The sequence below is a fragment of the Ursus maritimus genome, unplaced genomic scaffold, assembly GCF_017311325.1.
Source record: "Ursus maritimus isolate PB19 unplaced genomic scaffold, ASM1731132v1 scaffold_33, whole genome shotgun sequence".
Classification (NCBI taxonomy): domain Eukaryota; kingdom Metazoa; phylum Chordata; class Mammalia; order Carnivora; family Ursidae; genus Ursus; species Ursus maritimus.
In genome coordinates, this window is record NW_024425897.1 from 10490768 (window position 1) to 10513445 (window position 22678).

The 22678-nt window shown below is 46.7% G+C and overlaps 1 protein-coding gene across 1 annotated transcript in view; it reads left to right on the top strand.

Moving 5' to 3' along the window:
• Positions 1–21090, top strand: part of LOC103681120 — a 51817-nt gene extending 30727 nt beyond the window's left edge. Inside the window, exon 6 of the mRNA XM_040619412.1 lies at positions 20703–21090. Within this exon, the coding sequence (XP_040475346.1) occupies positions 20703–21090 (388 nt within the window). The remainder of the gene's footprint in view (positions 1–20702) is intronic.
• Positions 21091–22678: the final 1588 nt, after the last annotated feature.

Genomic DNA, 22678 nt, shown 5'->3' on the forward strand with positions numbered 1-22678 from the left:
TGGCACCCTGGCACCATATGTACAGGGGTGAAAATCAAACCCACTTAAATAACATCTGTACTGATTGGATAGGACACTGTGCCATTTTCAGGGTCCACCTGCAGCTCTGTCATCTGGGACCGTGGGAAGTTAATCCAAGAAGACAGACCTCTGAGTTCCTTTCCCACATCTCTAGGCTTCGGTAACTGGCTAGTAAGTCCTCCACTTACAAAACGAAGGATTGTGATAGCCTAAGAGAAGGTGGATGGAAATCAAAAGCAGGTTGCTGACAAAGACTGCTGACATGTACCTGCATGTTGGCACAAGAGGCTCCTTTTCATCTTCGATTTGTCCCAAACACATACAACCATGCTTATCCTCAGGGCCAGCCTCATCTCTGCCTTTCCAGGAGCACCTTCTGGCTTCTTCCTCCACAGTCACACCCCAGCGACAGCGGGCTCTGTGTACATCCTAATAGGGGAGGAGGTAGACGAGAGTCAGAACTGGATCCTCAGCTCACTTGTGCTCCTGGATCAGGCAGCCCCCAAGTAAATCACCCCAAAGTCAGAGGTTTAAAGCAAGGTGGTTTATTCTTGCTTGCATGTCTGCAGATGGCTGGAGCAGCTCTGCCTCCAGCAGTGGCACCTGGGACAGTCCTCTGCCTTGAACAAGTAGGCTGGCAGAGTCCGTCTTCTCCCCATGATGGTAGAAGTATAGTAGGGTGAGCAGAACAGGAAGCACCCTGGCTCGAGCTTGCACACCTTCACTCTGGCCCATATTCCATTGGCTGAATGAGGCACATGGCCCCATCTAATATCAGTGGGGCAAGAGGGGACCTACTTCCCACTGTAGTGGATGATCTGAAGTCCCATGATGAAGGGTGTGGATGGACATGTAATTGTAATTCAGGGGACACATTGGGAATTGGGACAAATACTTCGGTCTATCCCAGCCTCTACCCTTCCTTCCAATGATCACACTCTTCATCTATAAAATAAGGGGGCTGGACTGGGTGATCTGTGGGGCTCCTTTTAGCCCCAACTTCCTTGAGAATTTGATGAGGAAGCAATTGGAAGAGGTTCGGGGGAGAGATGAGCTATCAAAGATGATCTCTGCCTGGCACTGGGCTTGGCACGGAAATGTCTATTGACTTGGCAGTTTGGAGATCAGAGTCCAGGCAGCAGGGAGGCTGGTGGCTGACCCTGTAGAGAAAGAATGGGCTACACTCTTGCCGAGCCACGGATGGGTGAATGCTGTGTTCCCGTTCCCGGTTTTGGGAGACGCGCAAGCCAACTAAGTGTATGTTGGGGGGAGGGGTCACCGTCTTTTGCTGCGTTGTTCACATGTCGTGACAAGAAAGACACCTTCCTTGAATTTTCCATTTTTAGAAAACAAAATTATTTTGCCAGTTGCGGGCACGGAAGTGATTTTCTTCTTCTGAGTCCTGCCGTTCTCCTAAGTTTACATTTATTTTGCCTGCCAGTTTACTGAGTCATTGCCCTCTGGAGATGGGATTAGGGCACTCTTAAGCCCTGAGCAGATTCCCAGAGTGCTTTCTCTCTCACTCGCATTTACTTGAGTGCTTCACAGCCTACGCTGCCTCTGCAGCCTTCTAGACAGTAATGGCTTCAGGCTGCAGGCCTCCTGCCTCCCGTCCCCTATCAGCCCTGGTTTGTACTTGGTGGCGATATGTCCTTTGTGTGCACATGCATCTGTTTGAGGGTAGGACCAGTAGCTCATATATTGTCTGTTTCCTCCCAGAACAAATCGGTTTTCTTTTTCTTTTTTTTTAAGATTTTACCTATTTATTTGACAGAGATAGAGACAGCCAGTGAGAGAGGGAACACAAGCAGGGGGAGTGGGAGAGGAAGAAGCAGGCTCCCAACAGAGGAGCCTGATGTGGGGCTCGATCCCAGAACGCCAGGATCACGCCCTGAGCTGAAGGCAGACGCTTAACGACTGAGCCACCCAGGTGCCCCACAAATCGGTTTTCAGTAACTTAGCCAGATGCACACTGCTCAAGCAGGTCATCAGAGCCTGGGAAGCTGGGGAGCAAGATTTTCCAGCTCCCTGGGTAAGTTGCACAGTGTGGAAGAATCTCTGGTAGGAAAGGAATTTAAAAGTCATCCGATCCAACCATTGACTTGAAGTTCATTGACTTCTTCCTATGACATCTTTACCCCATTAGCACCAGCCTCTGAGCAAACCTCTCTGGTGACAGAGAGCAGACCTTTATCTCCCAAGACAAACAGGTATTCCTTAGATAACTCTGACTGTTAGAAAGTACTTCCTCTGTTAAGCTGGGTTGGGTTTCCAGGCAACCTCTGTCTTCATTGGGATGTTTCTCTGTCCCACACCACTGGACTTATCCCTTCCTCACAGCCATACTCTCCATCCTCAGAGAGAAGGGCTCAGTGTCCCTGTGTGTTTTCTTTCCCTGTGTAACAAATCAGCCTAAAATTTAGTGGCTTAAAACAATAACAAACGTTATCTTATGGTTTCTGTGGGGTCCAAATGCATGAGTGGGTGGTTAGTTGGGGGTGATTCTAGCTTGGGATGTCACATGAGGGCTGCACTTACCTGAAGGCTGGACTGGGACTAGGGGCTCCACTTTGAAGGTGGTCCACTTATGTGCCTGGCAAAGTGATGCTGGCTGTTGGTAGGAGGCCTCAGTGCCTCCCTCTGTGGGCCTCTCCAAAGGGCTGCTTGAGTGTCCTCACAACATGGCAGCTGCCTTTTTCCAGAGAGGGTGATCCAAGAGAGAGGAAGCAGAAACCACAGTTGGTTAGTTGGTTGTTTTTTTTGTTGTTGTTTGTTTTGTTTTGTCTGTTTGTTTGTTTGTTTGTTTACCTTTTCAACTTTTTTGACTCTGTCATTTCAGTTACACAATCAGCCCTGCCAATGTGGGAGAAAGTCTCCAAACCTCTGTGGCCCCCACTTTTATCATCTATAAACAGCCCTACTTGGCTGTTTGAAACAAACCATGAGGAAGGACTTGGTTAATGCTTTCATAACGGAAAGGGATGTTTTGAACGTAAGGATTTTGCTAGTAGTAAATGCTTAACTAGTGAAAAGCTCCCGTTTAACCTCACACTCCTGTTTAACACGTATAGTCAAGCAAAGCAGAGCTGGATTTGCCAGAGAATGAGGAAGACATATTTGAGGGCTCTTCTGGGTATAGCCAGGCTGTGGTCCATCCTTCTGGAGTTCAGGAGCCCTTCCACAGGGAGACCCCTCTGTGCTGACGGGGCCCTTCCCTTGTTCGGTCCAAATGGTGGAGGAGAGACAGAAGGTCTTACATTCTTGTTGGATTCTGTGGGGGCCCAGGAGAGTCACCACCCCATGGCAGAAGCCTGGACCTCGTCTGTTTTCTTCACTGGTCTGAACCTAGTGCCTGGCCTGTCACATTGAGTGAAACAGTGAACATGACAAGCAGGGGTGACAGTTGTTTAAAGCAGTCTCTGTTAGGGAAGTCTGTGACTGCCTGTGGTGTGAGGCCTTCAGTTTTGCAGGCTGCTGTCATGTTGTGATAGGAGTTCAGCTGCCATTTCTGCTTCGCTTGAAACGTGGTGGGAGTCACTTTTACATAAGATAATTCCATCTAATATTAATATCAATGTGCATAAGACTGGAGGCCATGAAAGGAAGAAGTAGAATTCCTGAATAAATTATATGCCTCACCCTCAGATCTGTAAGTTTGTATTGTAATCTGTGCATTTAAATTTGTAATTGGCCTCGGTGTGTTAAGATTCCATCCAAGTGTTTCCTTAATTGACTTCTAATTTGTGGCATTTCAGTCTTTTGCTTGGCTTGCTAACTGGTTTTCTTTTTTAGAACCTCCTTTGCTTAGTGTAGTATTTTTGGGGGTATGTTTTAGTGCTGCTGAAATTTTAAGCTAACAGATCACTTGTAAAAGGAAGAATCTAGGTTGCTGGAACATTCTGTAGATTGTGGCTACAGCTAGAGAGATTGTGTGATGATTAAAAAAAAAAAAAAACAAATCTGTTCAACCATCCTGAATTGTTCTGTGCCCGTGACTAGGTCTTGAAATAGATCCAGCCCTGTGCCCTGAGGACCTGTCATTTTTATCTCCTCCTGAGACACTCAGTGCACAGCCTCATTCCTGTGCCTGGCTCACTGGGACTCAAGGGGTCCCCTTCACCATCAAAGTAGTTCAGCACCGGGGTGCCTGGCTGGCTTAGTCGGTAGAGCATGTGACTCCTGACCTCAGGGTCGTGAGTTCGAGCTCCATGTTGGGTGTAGCGTTTACTTTAAAATAAATAAATAAAATCTTAAAAAAATAAAAAAGGTAGTTCATGGGACGCCTGGGTGGCTCAGTCACTTGAGTGTCTGCCTTTGGCTCAGGTCATGATCTCCAGAGTCCTGCGATTGAGCCCCGTGCCGGGCTCCCTGCTCAGTGGGGAGCCTGCTTCTCCCTCTCCCTAAGCCCCTCCCCCTGGCTTGTGTGCTCTCTCTCTTTCTGTGTCTCAAATGGATAATAAATAAAATCTTAAAAAAAGAAAGTAATTCAGCACTGTTGTTGGTCATCAATACACACAGGGAAGAACTTAAAATGCAATGGATTTCAAATGGATTTATTTTTTATTACGGGAAATTTCAAACATGTTAAAGTAGAGATGTTGGTATGATGAACCCCATGTCCCCATCACTCAGTGTGAGCAAGTCTTACCTTTGGGTCAGTCTGTGGCCTCCCCACCCTCATTTTAATTTGAAGCAAGTCCCAGACATCTTTAACCTAATTTTAATAATTACGTTAAAAAAATAATTTTAATAATAATATTTATAAATATTTCAGTATGTATCTCTATAGAGATGAAGGTTTTTAAAAAAGCAGAATCAAAATGGCATTAATATGCCTAAAAGTTTAGTAACGATTCTTTAATATTATCAAATATCTAGTCAATATTAAAATTTCCCCATTTTACAGTTTCTAGAAATCAGGATCCAGATAAGGTCCATTTATTGCAATTGTTGATATTTATCCTCAGATTTTTTTTTTTAAGATTATATTTATTTGCCAGAGAGAGAGCACAAGTGGGGAGAGCGGCAGAGGGAGAAGCAGGGTCCCCGCTGAGCAGGGAGCCCAATGAAGGACTGGATCCCAGGAGCCTGAGCCGAAGGCAGACTCTTAACTGACTGAGCCACCCAGGAGTCCCCTCCCCAGATTTTTTAAATAAACTGTTTGTTTTGAAATAATTTCAAACTTAGAGGAAAATTTCAAGAATAGCTCAAATATCTCCTACATACCCATCCCTCAGATCCCCCAATTGTTACGATGCTCCATTTACCTTGTCATTCTCTATGTTATATTTTATATAATATTTCTTATGATTTTAAGAGTAAGTTTCAGACATGATGCCTATTACCACTTAGCACTTCAGCGTGTATTCCTTAAAACAAGGGCATTCCCCTATATCCACAGTGTAAACATTGATACGATGCTGTCATCTAATCCATGGACCCCATCCAGATTTTACCAGTTGTCCCAATAATGTCCTTTAGAGGTACAAGAGCCGATCCTGGGTCACTGATTACATTTGGTTGTCTTGTTACTGTTTCAGTCTGGAACAGTTCTTCCATTTTTTCTTGTCTTTCGTGACCTGGACATTTTTGGTAAATACATGTCAGTTGCTTTGTAGAATGTGCCTCAATTTGGGATTGCCTAGTGTTCTCTTGCGCTTAGAATCAGGTCCTGCGCTTGTGGCAGGAATACCACAGGATACACTGCTGTGTCCTTCACAGGGCATCATCTCAGGAGGCACGCCATGTTGATTTGTGCTCCTATGAGTGACGTAACTTTTATCATCTGTTTAAGATGGTGCCTGCCAAATCTCTCCACTGTAGAGTTAACTTAGAGTTACTAATTACTAAGTAATTGGTCAGAACCAACTAATAAGTAATCAGAAATAAACAATTAATTGGAATTGTCAGCAATTAGAATCAATAAGTAATTGATTAGAATTAAATTATAATTTAGTTACTTGGAATAATGAATTAGAACTAGAATATAATTAATATAATAATTAATGTATAATTAATTAGAATTAAATTAGAATGTATTTTTACGGGGAGACACTTTGAGGCTAGGTAAAACACTGTTCTTTAACAAATCCCACTAGTTTTTAGTACCTTTTGGTTATTCTTGGATGAATCAAATAAGTTATTCTTTTTTTTTTTTTTAAAGATTTTATTTATTTATTTGACAGAGAGAGAGACAGCTAGCGAGAGAGGGAACACAAGCAGGGGGAGTGGGAGAGGAAGAAGCAGACTCCCAGCGGAGGAGCCTGATGTGGGGCTCGATCCCAGAACGCAGGGATCACGCCCTGAGCCAAAGGCAGACGCTTAACCGTTGTGCCACCCAGGCGCCCCCAAATAAGTTATTCTTTTGATAGCTGCCAGTTGGCAGTTTTTCTTACAACACCATTCTTTACATGTTTGTTAGAAGGCATTTACTAGAAGCAGCAGCTTTCTTCTTACTTATGTGTTCATATCAATATGACCTCATGGAGTTTTGTTTCATCCAGTGGGTTATTATCAGTAACTCTCATTTATATTAATACTCAAACTTTCCCAGCTTTCGGTAGGAGGAGTCTTTTAAAACTGGCTCCTGTGTCCTTTTGACATTACCCATCACTCTGACCATTTCCTTACTTTTGGCACAACAAAATATTCCTGGTTTATCTTGTACTGGAATGTGCATTTCTCTGACGAACCCCAGTCCCTTTTAGCAGAAAATTTAGAAGCCAAATTCTGGATCCTGGCTGTGCTCACTGTCATTGGGACGTCATTGCTTCTAGGCTCTCTCTATGGGTAGAGATAGTTTTTTCTCACCTTCCCCTTCCATATTTCCAACTTCAGACTCTGGCAATAAGAGCTCTGGCTCCCACTATTCTCAATGTAGTTACGTATTTGCTCAATTTCCCGTATGAAACTACTCTCTCAGCCATGCTGACCAAATCCTGTCTGTTCCTTCACACCCAGTCATACTTGTTGAATTTTCTTTAAGGATTTTATTTATATATTTGTGAGAAAGAGAGAGGGCATGCGAGCGCACAAGCAGGGGGAGAGCAGGCAGAGGGAGAGCAGGTTCCCCGATGAGCAAGGAGCCCGATGCGGGACTTGATCCCAGGACCTAGGCGTCCCAACTCGCTGAATTTTCTTGACCTTAGTGTTGCTGATCTTGCTGGTGATGCCAGCCAAACCTCTCTGCCTCAGGGTCTGGCTGCCCCGATGCTGCTGGTAGTTCTGTCTGAATCCCCGTGGCTGAGCACAGCCTGGGAAGGGGGAAGGAGCTCCCCAGTCTCTTTTGATTTATAGGTTCTCCTTCTCTCTTTTTTCCCCCTTTGCAATTTATTGGCTGAAGAATCTAGGTCAGGAGCGCCTGGGTGGCTCAGTCGGTTAAGCATCTGCTTTTGGCTCACGTCGTGATCCCAGAGTCCTGGGATCGAGCCACGCATCAGGCTCTCTGCTCAGCGGGGAGCCTGCTTCTCCCTCTGCCTGCTGCTCCCTGCTTGTGCTCTCTCTCTGACAAATAAATAAATAAAATCTTAAAAAAAAGGAAACTAGGTCATTTGTTCTGTAGTTTGCCACAGACAGGATTTTGCTGATTGCATCTCCATAACGTTGCTTATGATACTCTTCGATCTCCTTTGTTTCCTGTAAACTGATAGCTGGAGACTCAGAGTAAGAGTCAATTACATTGGCAAAATGATTCATAGGTATATTGAAAGGGCATGCATATTGTCTTGTTCTCTCTCTCTCTCTCTCTCTCTCACACACACACACACACACACACACCAGCGCTATTGTGGACAATTTCCTAAACCCATTAGTTCACTACAGGTTGCAAAATGATGATATTCTATCATTCGTTTTGTAGTTATTAGAAGAAATATTTCTATAAAGAGAAACTTCCCCTCATCTAACTATTTGGCTACCCGATAGTTTTGCTAATATGCAAGCGGTAGGAAAATACTCCACACTTTCCTTTATTCACCAGTTATCAGATAAATGAGTTGGACTTCTAGCTTCTCTGCAGGGTGACTAATGACTTATTTTTTCATATCATTATGAACTTCTTGACTTGATGCCTTTCAGTGTATTGCAGTTGTTCTTCTTCTCATATGATTCACATACTGTGCAAATCATCCATTTAAAGTATACAACTTAATGATTTTTAATGTATTCACAGATATGTGCAACCACCACAATTTTAGAACATTTTCATTACCTCCAAAACAAACCCCATACCCTTGAGCCATCGCTACTCTGCCCATCCCTCCGCCCCCAAATCTTCCCCCAGCCCTAAGCAACCACTCATATACTTCCTGCCTCTATGTATTTCCTTATCATGGACTTTCACATGGATGGAACCATACAGTGTGTTGACTTTTGTGACTGGCTTCTGTCACTTAGCTTAGCGTTCAAGGTTCATCCAAGTTGTAGCCTAGACCAGTACTTTGTTCCTTTTTATGGCTAAATAATATTCCATTGTTTGACTACGATTCCATTGTATCATATGCCAGTTTTTTGTTGTTCATTCATCTACTGATGGATATTGGGTTATTTCCACCTTCTATGTGGAATGCTGTTGTAAAAGTTTGTGTACAAGTTTTTGTGTGGACATGTGTTTTCATTTCTCTTGGTTTATATATCTGGGAGTGGAATTGCTGGGTCATAGGATAACTGTATTTATTTATTTATTTTTAAAGATTTTATTTATTTATTCGACAGAGATAGAGACAGCCAGTGAGAGAGGGAACACAAGCAGGGGGAGTGGGAGAGGAAGAAGCAGGCTCATAGCGGAGGAGCCTGATGTGGGGCTCGATCCCATAATGCCAGGATCACGCCCTGAGCCGAAGGCAGACGCTTAACCGCTGTGCCACCCAGGCGCCCCGGATAACTGTATTTAATTCTACAGTGTTTTTGAGTATATCTCTCTGGATAACTTTTTTAGTGGTTTCTCCATATATTGCATTATATATACATGACTTATCACATCTGCTGGTGTCGTTTAACCAGTTTCAACAAAATATAGAAACTTTACTTCCCTGGAAGTTCCTTTACCTGCCCCCATTTATAGTACGGTCTACTCTTAAACTTTCTTCTGTATACATGTAGAAACACATCATACAGTGTTTAAAATTTTGCTTCAACCATCCAACATAATTCAGAAAACTCAAGAGAAGAAACAGCTATTGTCTTAACCCATATTTTTGCTTATCATGTTCTTTCTTCCTGATGTTCTAAGATTCTTTCTTTTTATCGTTTCCTTTCTTTTTAGAGAAACTTTCTTTTGCCATTCTTTTAGGGTAGGTCTGCTGGTGACAAATTCTCTTTGTTTTCCTTCATTTCGGAACGTCCTTCCTTTTCTGTCATTCCTAGGGGATATTGTCACTGGATTCTGGGTTGACAGCTCTTTCCTTTCAGCCGTTGGAAAATGTTGTGCCACTTTATATATCAAACTTCATCCTAAGAGCAGGGGCCGGGGGGATTCTTTCATGCCAGAGGAGGTGGCAATGGCTAGTTCTCAAGGGTGGGAGAGGTAGCAGAGCCAGGGAACAGCAACATCCGGTGCCCAGCTGCCCGCGTCTCTCCAGGACGTGACGTTGGACCAGGGATCTGGCTGCCCAGCCTGCCTCGTTCTGTCCCCCCTCTGCGAGCCCTGTCGTTCTGCCTTTCCAGGGATCCTATGAGCTCCTGAAGCTCCTTCTAGTAAAGACGTCCTTTTTTTTTTTTTAAAGATTTTATTTATTTATTTGACAGAGAGAGACAGCCAGCGAGACAGGGAACACAGCAGGGGAGTGGGAGAGGAAGAAGCAGGCTCCCAGCGGAGGAGCCTGATGTGGGGCTCGATCCCAGAACGCCGGGATCACGCCCTGAGCCGAAGGCAGACGCTTAACGACTGAGCCACCCAGGCGCCCCAAGACCTCCTTTTTTGCTTAAAATATCTGGAGCTGGGTTTCCGTTGTTCTTGACTAAGAACCTGCCAGTCCGGGGGCGCCTGGGTGGCACAGCGGTTAAGCGTCTGCCTTCGGCTCAGGGCGTGATCCCGGCGTTCTGGGATCGAGCCCCACATCAGGCTCCTCCGCTATGAGCCTGCTTCTTCCTCTCCCACTCCCCCTGCTTGTGTTCCCTCTCTCGCTGGCTGTCTCTGTCAAATAAATAAATAAAATCTTTAAAAACAAAACAAAACAAAAACCACTCATGCGTCAATTCACGCAGCCAGCCCACCATCTCTGAGCTCTCAGCACATGTCAGCTCTGAGCTGGGCGGGGATGAGGGAGGCCAGGTGGAATTTACGTTCTCGTTTGCAAGCGGCAAATACAAGCAATGACCAGATAAAGCATTATCTGGTTGGATACCGCAGGATTCTCCGTGGAAAGAGCTCTGTGCTGGTGGCAGTTCCAGCCTGGCTTTATCGTTTTCCAGTTTTATGGACAAGGGTGCATGATTTATCTTTTCCTGGCCTCCTCCCCTTTCTCGGCTGTAAAATGAGGCAAATTCCCTCCTGCAGGTGCCTGCCATTTGGAATATACTGGGTAGATATTTGCTAAACAAATCAATGTCTACTTTGCCCACTTTGTGGGTTCTTGGGAGGATTAAAGGAATCATGGTTGTGACAGTCTCCCGTGGGAAGTGAAGTACTGTCTAGATGTAAGTTGTATGGGTAAGTGTGTGGCCTTTCAAAATTACTGTCACCCTCCATTTGTGTAAACGTGCAGTGATGTGAGTTTCAGTAACTGGAGAATGGCTCCCAAGTCTCCGTTTTTATTTTAAAAATTACATTAGAAATGTCCTTCCTGTAGAGTTTGTAGCAGCATTTATTTAACATTTCCCAAGGGAAGTTTTAAATGGAAAAGAATGAGGCCAGAAGCAAAGCGAAACAGTGTCAGGTCTCGTGGTGACAGTCTCATCTACGCAGGAGATGCTTCTGTTTGGCCGTTTCTGACAGCTGTCATATTGGGCATTCTCTGGATGGCGCTATTTAACCATCTTTGATGACTACTGAGAGTAGAAATGAAACTTGGGGGACAAGTCCGTGCACCCTGTGGGTAAGAGGCAGGGCTGCAGGTGGATGGGTGGGCCTGCCTCTGGGACCTGCAGTCAGCTGCCTACAAAGCCAAGCGTCTCAGCCTCTGCATCTGGAAAGGGAGGTCACAGTCCTGCCTTTCCTATCGCATCCCAAGTGGCTAATCCATGTGAGACACTTCTAAGGCACGCCCTGGGATGTGGTCATTAGAACGAATAAGCTGAGCTTTGTTATTAGACCTGGAAGGGTCCTAACAGCATCCCTGTAGCCTGAGAGGTAGGAGATCTGAAATGCACTGTTTCTCCTGCCTGTGTCTCTCGTACGACCTTCTTCACTGTTCTGTCTGACCTCTGACGTCCCTTCGGTGGCTGCTGCCGCCCCCCCCCCCACGAGGGTGTCTCACTGTGTCCCCTCCGGTCATTGCTCCCCAAGGGGACCTGCTGCCTTGACTTCTTGCCCCAGAGCTGAGTTTTGCCTGTTACTGTCCTTTCTCTAAGTAGACTCACACAATACGTTTTCTTTGTGTCTGGCTTCTGCTCAGCATTTGATTTGTGAGGTTTTCCCAGGCTGCTTGTGTAGTTCTCGCACATTTATTCTCAGTGCCGCGGCTACCCCACCACTTGCATAAGCCACCATCCGCGTGGCCGTTCTAGCAAGGATGGACACGCGGGTTGGTGCAGTTTGGACCTTTTAGGAAGCGTGTGGCAGACGTTCCGGTACACGTCTTTGATAACCACATGTGTACGTACACCCCTAACGGCGAAGTCCAGGAGTGGAACTGCTGGGTCATGGTGCACACGTATGTTTGCTGATCACCGATGAGGTTGAGCACTTTTTCATATGTTCGTTAGCCATTTGGAGATCCTCTTTTTTGAAGTATCTGCTCACATCTTTTTGCCTATTTTTAAATTGGGTTGTTGGCTATACATTTTGCATCTCTAGACCCAGATTTTAAAACCTTTGCAAAACCACCCCCCCCAAAAAAAAAGCCCTCTGCAAACATGGGATTGGCCTGTGCGTGCCTTGGTTGCCAGAGATCCCAAACAGCACACGTCAAACCTTATTTGAAGTCACGGGTGTTCACTCTGAGATGACGCAGCCTCTGGGAAGGTGCCTCGGCCAGGACACAGCTGCGCGTACCAGAAATGACTCTGGCTAGTGTCGGGGTGAGGTGGCTTCCTAGTCCCTGGGTGGGCGGGAGCAGCAGCTGCAAGCTGAAAGTTAGAAGCATCACGAGTCCCCAGACTCTCACTAGCTAGGCTGGGAGGCGACCGATGCTGCCGTGGGGAGCCACGGAATCCGGAAGCTGATGGCTCCAAATGCCCGCTCCCTCTGTCACAGCTCCTGCCACCACAACGGATCACTTTCCTTCTGCTCACTTCCCTCCTTAACTTGCTTCTACATTTAAGTCTCGTGTTAATGCATGTCCTTGGTGGAATCTGAATCCTTGGAATCTTCGCTGAAGGCCATGCTGGGAGCTCCAGCCTCAGTGGAATAGGACAAAGGGAAAGCTCTGGGCTGCGATGGGTAGTTCTGGGGCAGGGCTGCTCTAGGAACAAGAGGGCCATATGGCTGTGTGGTGACTGAAGGTTCTAGGTGGGGCCTGTATGGAAGGGCGAATGCAGCTCCGTGGTTGATAGGTAGAAAGAAACCAGCTCAGCTGCATGGGAGCTTCTAAAGGCCATTCCTGCGTTCATCTGTTCAAACATCAGGTGTCGTGTCCTCGGGATACTGTAAGAAAGCACCATCCACTGGGTGGCTTAAAACAGTAGAAATTAATTTTCTCACCGTTCTGGAGGCTAGAAGTCCACAAGGAAGGGGTTAGCAGAGCTGCGCTCTCTCTGAAGCCTCTAGGGGAGGTTGTGCTCCAGGCCTGGCTAGCTTCCGATGTTTGCCGGTGATCCTTGGTGTTCCTTGGCATGTAGATGCATCGCTCCCCTCTCTGCTGCCCTGTATCTCTGTGTCTTTCTTCCTCCTCTTAGAAGGACACCAGTCATACTGGATTAGGGCCCACCCTCATGCCCTCATCTTAACCTGATATATATCTTTAAAGACTGTATTTCCAAAGAAGGTCACACTTGCAGGTACCAGGGGTTAGGACTTCGACATGTCTTCCTGGGGGAAAAAGTTGAACTCACAACACCATCGTCAAGCCAGGCCATGTCTGGACCTTCTCCTTTGGCTGCTGTGGGCTTTCCCGGAGCCACCCCCACCCCCACGACCACTGCTCTGGGTTGGTCTGGCTTTCCGGCTAGTTTTTGACTGGGCAGAGTCCCCTCGTTGTTTGAAATTCTGCTCCAGTACACCTCCTTGATCTCTCTAGGACGGAGAGGGTCATTTTGTCTCCTGAGCTCCCACCACCGGCAACCTGTTCTTCCATTCTGAGTTTGTTTTTAAAGCAAACTTTTTATTGACGATGGCTACGTATGGAACACACAATATCCTGTGTATGTGTAACATACATGCAGAAAAGTAGGGAAATTAAAAGGATGCAACTCAGTGAACTTTCGAGAAGTGAATACTCCATTTTGAATTTATTTTTTCTCTGCCTATTAAATAGTAGCTTGCCGTTTACAGGCCTGTCTCTTTCACAAAACGGAATGTTCTTTGAGACCAGAAAATGTGTTTTATTTATCTTTATATTTACCCCCTCTCCAGTTTCTAGCACAATTCTATATATAGTGACCCATAGGAAGTACTTGCTGAATTTGGATTTGGAAGATTGGAGTGGAATTTGCCAGTGAATCAGACTCAGCTTGAGCCAGCATTGAATGAGGTCACACACAAGGCTAGGTGCTTTGCTCCAGAGCGGTGCCATTTGTCTGTCTGGGATCTGGATTCAAATTTGCTGCTTGTTAATCTTTTTTCTTGCCTGTGGACATTTTTTTATGACGGTCCTCTCGAAAACATAGCCCGAGGCAAGGATTAAAGAGCTGACACTGCTTTTTATTAAAGATCGACTTATTTACCTTAGAGAGAGAGAGTAGGAAGAGGGACAGAGGGAGAGGGCGAAACAGGATCCCCACTGAGCAGGGAGCCCGATGCCACACTCCATTCCAGGAACCCAGGATCACTCCCTGAGCTGAAGGGAGACGCTTAACCAACTGAGCCACCCAGGCATTCCAAGAGGGGACACTTTGTGTGAGAGATGCAGTTCCTGGGTAGAGACGCAGAAATGGGAAGTGGGAGGATGGGTGTCACATCACAGTGAGCTGCACAGAGACGGAGCAGGTCCGGCACATGGACTTCTCCAGAAGATACGCAAGGAGAAAACATACCTCTGAGCAGTCTGCGGAAGGAAGAGTGCAGAGGGGGAGTTTATCTGCCCCCTTTGATTCCACCTCCTGTTTCCCACTATGGCATTTCATGCAAGTCCAGAAGTAAAGGGACAATTGGGCCGAGACGAGGTACCGACCGAGAGAGACAGAGAAGGAGGTGGTCGAGGGAATCTGAGAAGGTGCACAAGGTTTGTGTCCAATGCGCTCCACACCTTGCGCTCCTCAGGTCCGCTCGTGCCCTCCCATGGTGTCAGCTCTCCTCCTACGATGTGGGGACCTCCATTCTTCTGAGAGAACGAAGACATCTTTACCCCTTCCCTGGGAGGGGAGGTGCAAGTCCCATCAGTGACAGAGTCCCCTTCCTGGTGGCCAGCGGGGGTTGCCTGGAAGACAGAAGCAAGAAGGCCATGAAACAAGCTCATTTGCCGCTGCTGTGTCTGTCCCCACATTATAATAGATATTTATTATCTTCCTCCGCCACCGCCTGTTCCACACCCTTTTCACTCTCTGATAGCACTTTGGTTGGTCTGTGATGTCTGTCCTGAGGGGTCTGAGTTCCTTGTTGCCTTGCCCATTAATGGCCATTACCAGACATGGAAGTATTAAGAGATTCTCCAGGGAATCCTCTCAACTCCATTCCAGACCTTCCCCTCCCATCCCCGTATGTGCCACTAACCTAACTCTCCGTGGTGGTTAGCATGAGTGAACCGCAGCAGTATTGTCACTCCCTTCTTGGTCTGTTGGTCACTGTCATGAGGAGCAGAAAGTGGCCAGGGAGTAGTGTCAGCTTCCGATTTCAGGGAAGCCTTATTGTGATGTGTTTCCTCTTTCCTTGGAAGTAGAACTTCTAACCCAGCAGAGCCCAGCCGACGGGAAGCACAAACCCTGCAAGGGGTCACTGTGTGTAGTGGTGAGCAGGGCCGCTCCTGGACCCGTCTTCTGTAATTAGACAGGACACAGCACCGGCTATCAGTTGTTAGTTCAAGGCAGATACTTCATCCTGGAGGACAGACCCTCGAGCTCATGATCCATCTGCTCAGTAGATGCCCCAGCTGAGCCTTCAAGAGTGGCCAGTCCACTCCTCCGTCGGGCGGGCTGCTCCTGCGTGACGACAGGGTTTCAGTGAGGTCAGTGGACTCCAGTCAGGAGTCATTCGTTCACTTCCTGGGTTGAAATGGGTGACTTAGTCTGAGGCTGTGTCCTATGAGAATCCAGGCCAGCAGATGAGGATTCAATAACTGTGGGCCGTAGTGCTGCCGAAGGCAACCCCGTTACCAGAAAACACGTGATTCCAGTAAGGAAAAATTGCTCAATCCTGTCTCCCACCCCCACCAAGGTGAACGTGGTCTGATCTCGTTGGTGGCTGTCTTATTCTCCCCAAGGAGTGGGTCACGCCGTGGAGGTTTAGCTTTGGTCCCTCCCGCTGGCAGGTTGGACACTCAGCAAGATGGGCCTTGGTGATGAGGAGTCAAAAAGGTAAAGAAAGGCCAGGGGAAGATGCAAAGTGATGTGAGACTTTAATGGGCTGGCCACCACTTCCCAGCCAACTGCAAGGGTCACAGACATTACTCATGTTCTCTGGGCTCATGGACTTCTCCAGAAGGTCTGTGAGGATAAAACATACTTTGGAAGGGTCCCCTGAGGGGAAAAATGAGAATTTACCTTCCCATCTATTTCCCACTTCCCATTGGTCATTGTCCGGCCATGTGAGGTGCTAACCTTTTTACATTAGTGGGTTGCAAAAATCCAGTCTCTTGATAGCCAATCAGGAAGCCAGATCCCATACTCAGCAACCCTTCCATGTCCAGAAATGGAGGGGTGACTCAGGCAAAATGGGGTGCCAAGAGAGGTAAGAGAAGAGGTGGTGGGGGGACTCTGAGCTGGTGTATAAGGTTTGTACTCAATGCAGGTAGGGTAGTCACTAGTGCTACGTTAACTATTCCTGGCTTCCCAGTTCTGATAGCTGGTAGCGTATTCTCAACTCTGGCAAGGACGCTGGCCATCAGAACTGGATGAATATTATTTGGTTGAGAGTCAGCGTGACCCATTTAGAAGGATGTTAGTTATGGTTAACCTCTCTTACAGTTAAGTTGAAGGCAAGCGTTCCATATTTTGTCTCTACTTGTTCTAAATACTTAAAATATCCACAAAATGTAAAGTAATGCCACAGAACATGTTTCTTTTAAAAACTGGCAGAAGAGAAATGATCACGTGTGCTGGATATGAGCTCTGACATAACTGGCAGGCCCTAGGCCATGGCCTGGTTTGTCTCGAGGCACTGAAGATGCCCAGGGTTCAATGAGAATAGATGGTTCTGGGTTGTTGCACACCTGCAAAGCTCCCCTCCCAGGAAAGGCAGGACAGGAGTTGCCACTGCAGCTTGCAGACCCAAGTCCACGGTGTGCTATGAGTGGGGCTTTAACTTTTCCACCATCTGGGCTGTTGGGTGGCCCTAGAAGGTCGACTCTCACAGGAAGGGTTGCCTCAGCCGGAACTCACAATGGAAGAAACAAAAACTTTTATATACAATATGGATAGGTGCACCACTCCCCCCCAAAAAACAACCTGCATTTTAGGAAATGTCCCCAAATTTTAGACCATTTTGGGACTTAATTTGAAGGCACTGAAATTTTAAAAAGCTGAGTAACAGGACAAAAAAAAAATATCTCTTTGGCTACTGGTGGAGAATGGATTGACCACAAAACATTTAAGTGAAAGAAAAAAGAACAGAGTTAAATTCCACGACAAGAAAATGTATTGGACCTTGATGATTTTAATGGACCTTTAATTCCTAAATTCACATGTGCCTCTATATAATTTCTTCCAATAATGCAGAAAAGTAAAACTGAAAAATTAACCTCCTCAAGTCTTTTACTGAGAAGTAGCTCGGGGTGCCTGGGTGGTGCAGTCATTAAGCGTCTGCCTTCGGCTCAGGGCGTGATCCCAGGGACCTGGGATCGAGCCCCACATCAGGCTTCTCCGCTAGGAGCCTGCTTCTTCCTCTCCCACTCCCCCTGCTTGTGTTCCCTCTCTCGCTGGCTGTCTCTCTCTGTCACATAAATAAATAAATAAATCTTAAAAAGAAAAAAAAAGAAAAGTAGCTCTACTTACAGAGCTAAGATTAAATTTAGATGTGGATGCTGGGTGACTGGTAAAGTTTATCTGCTATATTTTCATTTGCTGAAATGCTCTTATTAAGTTTTCATGTGTGCTTGTTCTTGTTTTGTTTTCACCGGCTTTTGTTTCACAAATTATTGCTCTTTATTGATGTTATTCCTTCATCTTTGAGAATATTAAGCCTATTTATGTTCATTTAAAAATGTTGTTCTAATAGATCCATTTTTTTTGTCTGAAGTGATTCATCTGCCGAGCATTTGACTTATTATTATATAATAATAATAATATAATAATTATATATAATATATATAATTATATTATTTTCTTCGTTAGCATTGATTTTCTTCACAGGTTTTGAATTTCGGTTTTCAGTTTGTCCTGACTGGGAGATTCTCCCTCCCTCCTTGAGCCTTACCCACCACTCTACTCTTCTCTTTCTAGTGATTTTTAAAGTGCCTTCACCTCACTCTGTGTAGAGCCTAGTCCAGAACCAGAAGTTGTGATGGGGGCTTCAGGCTTCGGTCCTTCAGTGACATTGGGAATATCTCTAACCCTGTCACTAAGCCTGAGGGCAAGTGAATTCGGGCTTTGGATACAAGATTTCATATCAGCTGTGGTCCTGGGCAGAGTGTGATGGCAATATTAAAAAAAATTATTTTTAATTTTGAAGTAACTTAGACCGCAGTTTGGAGAATTTCCAGGTTGGTGACTGTGTGGAGATCTGGGGACAGTGGCACGTTCAGAGAACATGGAAACCCCATACCCTTTCCCCATACCTTATCCTATGTATCTCTTCCATCTGGCTATTCCTGAGTTGTGTACTTTTATAATAAACTGGTGATCTACTACTAACAAGATGAAAAAGAAAAGAAAAAAACTCAGACTTATAGAAAACTTGCAGGTACAGAGAGTTCTCACATACCCTTCATCTAGCTTCCCCTCGTGTTAACATCTTACCTCAGCAAAGCACAATTGTCAGAAGTGGAAAATTAACATTGTACGATACTATTAACTAAACCGCTGACTTTATTCATACTCCACAAGTTTTTCTCTAATGTCTTTTTAAAAAATTTTATAATCTAATCCAGACTCCCACATTGCAGTCAGTGATTTTCTATTTCTATGATCACGTCTATTTTTATTAAGGAAAATCTGTCCCTTTCCCCCATTTATTTATCCCTTCGACTATTTACTTACATCCGCATGGACTCAGGAGTATTTATTTTAGTCAACGGGTTGTAATCCAGTACCATATCCACTGGGTAACTTCCAGCCCAGCCCTGATACCCCACAGTGGCCAGGCTTGCATATCCCATCTCACTCTAGGTACTTCTGTTCCCCATTTTCTATAGGAATTTCTGTAACTCTTGGCCATCCCTTCTCTTGGCATGAGGCCCATGAGGCCCGCTGTTTTAGTTTTGAGATAAAAGTCTAAATAATTACCTTTGGTCCCTACACAGTTTTCTAGCTTCATCTTTCTCTCATTCACTCTGTTGTTCTCAGTGCTCCAGCCACATGGAGCTTTTCCCTATTCTCTGAAAGCTGTAAGCTCCATTTGGCCTCATGGTCTTTGCCTCTTCAGTTCCCTCTGTCTTGAACAGTCAGCCCCCCTTCCTTTTTGAGCTGAGCCACATGGCATTTTTGGTTAATTACTAGACTGTTTAACATGTGAACAGGTCTAGTCTAAAAGTGCTTGAATCTCAAAGGGTGAGCTTCCAACAGGCATGCCCAACCTTGCCGGTTTCATAAATTAGAAGTAGTCTCCTTCAAGTGGAAGACGTCAGCACCTATGAGCTGGACCTTTCCTCAGATATAAACTACTTGATCTTCTCTAAGGAATGTAACCAAAGCAGGAGGGAATTAGAAAAGGCGGCCACTGTTCACACGAAAGCTGAATGTTTTACTGAGTGTCAAGTCATTTGACTTTAGAACTGGTAGAAGAGGGGCGCCTCAGTGGGTTAAGCATCCTGACTCTTGATTTTGGCTCAGGACATGATCTCAGGGTTGTGAGCCCAGCATTGAGCCCCACAGCCAGCCCCCTTGTTGGGCTCCATGCTCAGCGGCGAGTCTGCTTGAGATTCTCTTCTCCCTTTCCCTCTGCCCCACCCCTGCTCACCTGTGTGTGTGCTCTCTCTCTAAAAATCCATCAGTCAATCTTTAAGAAGATCGAACTGGGAAAAGAATCAAGAGAATAACTAGATGAGGAACAGCTGGGGGAAATGAGGGAGCATCAAAGGGCAGCAGAATCGCCAAATGAGCTCCTGTCACCGGCAGTGTTACATGCTGACCCATGGCTCTTCCTTTTCCAACACTCTCTGTGGAAGGAAGTTTCGTATGTCATGAGGGTCTGAATTTCCTTTGGGTGTGTGAAGGAGTGAGCTAAGTAGATCCAGTCATGATGGCTGCATCTCCGTTTTCAGACATTGGCCACAGCTGGAAATGGCCCATGTTTCAGCCACCTCCGCTTTCCCTTACTTTGGTACCATTAGCTCCACAATCTTTTTTTTTTTTTTTTTGAAGATTTTATTTATTTGTCAGAGAGAGAGAGCGAGCGCACACACAAGCAGGGGGAGCGGCAGGCAGAGGGAGAAGCAGGCTCCCCACTGAGCAAGGAGCCCGATGCAGGACTCGATCCCAGGACCCTGGGATCACGACCTGAGCAGAAGGCAGATGCTTAACTGAGCCACCCAGGCGACCCTAGCTCCACAATCTTCTAACCAACAGAGAGTCAGTCCCTGTCATGAGGTCCCACTGTGTTAGGCCAGCCATTGCCTTCTTCTCAGTTGGTGTGGTGGCATCCTGGCTCTGCAGATCTCTGTTCCCAGGTCACTCCTGCCAGGGTGTGCCTCCAAGTTCGTCCCCTGAAGCTCCAGGTCCCTAATCTCATTTTTAAGTGGCAGATTTCCATCCTGCTCCAACGCCGTGGTGCTGAGACTCAGTGGAAGGAGGCTGGGATGGACTTAGAGGTCTAGACTGCAGGACCCTAGACGGTCATTCTTCTCCATCTCCTGGTGTCTGCAAGGGCTCAGCCCCCTGCAGGCATACCCTGCAGTTGGCACTGATGCAGGCCTCCTCCCTCTGCCATCTCCCTGCTGAGCACCCCTCAGCCAAGCCCCTTCCGGTCAGTCCCGTCAGGCATCATCTCCCAGCTCTGACTCCAGGGTCTCTCCCAGCTCGAAGGGTCTGAGATTCTGAGGACTTGCCTTGAGGCTTTCTTCAGTCTAGAGCTATTGAGTTCGGGAGCCTCACCCCGTACCTTCTCTTGCATCCTACAGAAATCAGGGTGAAATGGCCCACACCTGCCGTGGCACCATCAACCTGTCCACCGCGCACTTTGACACGGAGGACTCTTGCGGTATCGTGCTGACCAGTGGGGCAAGGACCTACCACCTCAAGGCCAGCTCGGAGGTGGAGCGGCAGCAGTGGATCACCGCCCTGGAGCTGGCCAAGGCCAAGGCCAAGGCCGTCCGCCTGATGAGCAGCCACTCAGGTAGTGAGCCCTTGGTGAGCGGGTGCACGCAGCGTCATGGGTCTGGAGAGAGTGGGAACGGAACGTGTTTGGGGGGGGTGGTGGCCGGGAGACCCAGGCTAGTCCAGATCGACCCTGGAAAGTGGAGGTATGTGTTCATCCTTCCATTCAGCTCCTTGTATCCTCAGCAGTGAGGGGCTTAGGTGGTCGAAGTGGGCTGGCAGTTCTTGGGATAGAAGTATTTGTGGAGAGCAGGGCTGTGTGTGTCTTTCTTTGGACAAGTCTGGTTCCTGGACTTCAGCAGACCCTTCGGATGCTGCGTGGGTGCGATCAGAGGCCGCAGCAGGGGTGGGAGTCCAGGATCGTGCACCTGTGCCTGGGGCCAGGCTTTTGCTCAGGCCCATTATGGAGATTGAAAAACCGTTTTGGGGGCGCCTGGGTGGCTCAGTTGTTATGCGTCTGCCTTCGGCTCAGGGCCTGATCCCAGCGTCCTGGGATCGAGCCCAGCATTGGGCTCCCTGATCCACTGGGAGCCTGCTTCTTCCTCTCCCACTCCCCCTGCTCGTGTTCCCTCTCTCGCTGGCTGTCTCTCTCTCTGTCAAATAAATACATAAAATCTTCAAAAAAAAAAAAAGAGAAAGGAAGGAAGGAAGGAAGGAAGGAAGGAAGGAAGGAAGAAAGAAAGAAAGAAAGAAAGAAAGAAAGAAAGAAAACCGTTTTGCCAGAGCTGCTGCCTTTGCTGAGGCGGAAGGCCAGCTCAGATACCCGGAGCAAGACATTTAAGTGTTTACTGCAATACAGTCACTTTCTTAATATGTAAGGTCTTTATATGATTCATAAGCCAACAGTTTCAAAAGCACATGCAATGACTCGTGCCCTTGACTCTTCGTTCCTAGCCACCCACCCTTTGATCCCTCCAGAGCTAACCTGTGTCTTTTACGTGTATATTAAAATTGGTATTTATTTTAAACCGCATGCCATCTTCCACCTTGCTCTCTTTCCATTTAGCAATATATCTTGGAATTTTTTCCCTATCAGTACGTAAGAAGCTTCCTCCTTGTTTTTAGAACAGTCTAGCGCTTTGTTCTATGGATGTATCATGGTTTATTTAACCCAGAGCCTGTTGATGAACATTTAGGTTGTTTATTTTGTTCTGACACACTGCAATGAGGAACCTTGCATTTCGTTTCACATTTGCGGAAGTATAAATGAAGTATACGTTCCAGGGGGCGGGTTGCTGGGTCAACAGGAGCGTGCCTGTGTAATTCTGAGAGCTTGTCAAGCTGCCCTTCGTAGGGGTCGTACTATCAGATGCCTGCAGCAGGGTGTGAGAACGCGTGCCGGCCACAGGCTTGTCCACCTAGAGTGACAGCACATGTTTCGGAGGGGTGAAAACTAGGTCTACCCACACACGAGGAGGAGAGATTGGGAAGCTATGATTTTTCTGACGCTAACACAAAATGGTGTGTGTTTCCTTAGACCTCTGCAGGGTGCTTTTAGGAAGGCGGGGCTCCAGGGGAGACTGAGTCCCAGCCTCTGCTCTCAGGATTATCACACAGGCTGGCTGGGGAGACACTGAGTCATGTGGAAGGAGCTCTAGCCCAAAGCAGGATGAGAGGGGCTATGCTATCAGTCACCAGGCCCTGTACCTAGTCTTACTGTGTTGGGGTCTCCCCGAGCACTAGCTTCTCAGTGCACATTGAAGGTCATTGAATATCAGTCTGACCTTCTCTTTTGGTCTCACACATTTGGAGCATGGATCCCCCCTGACCCCTGGTGACT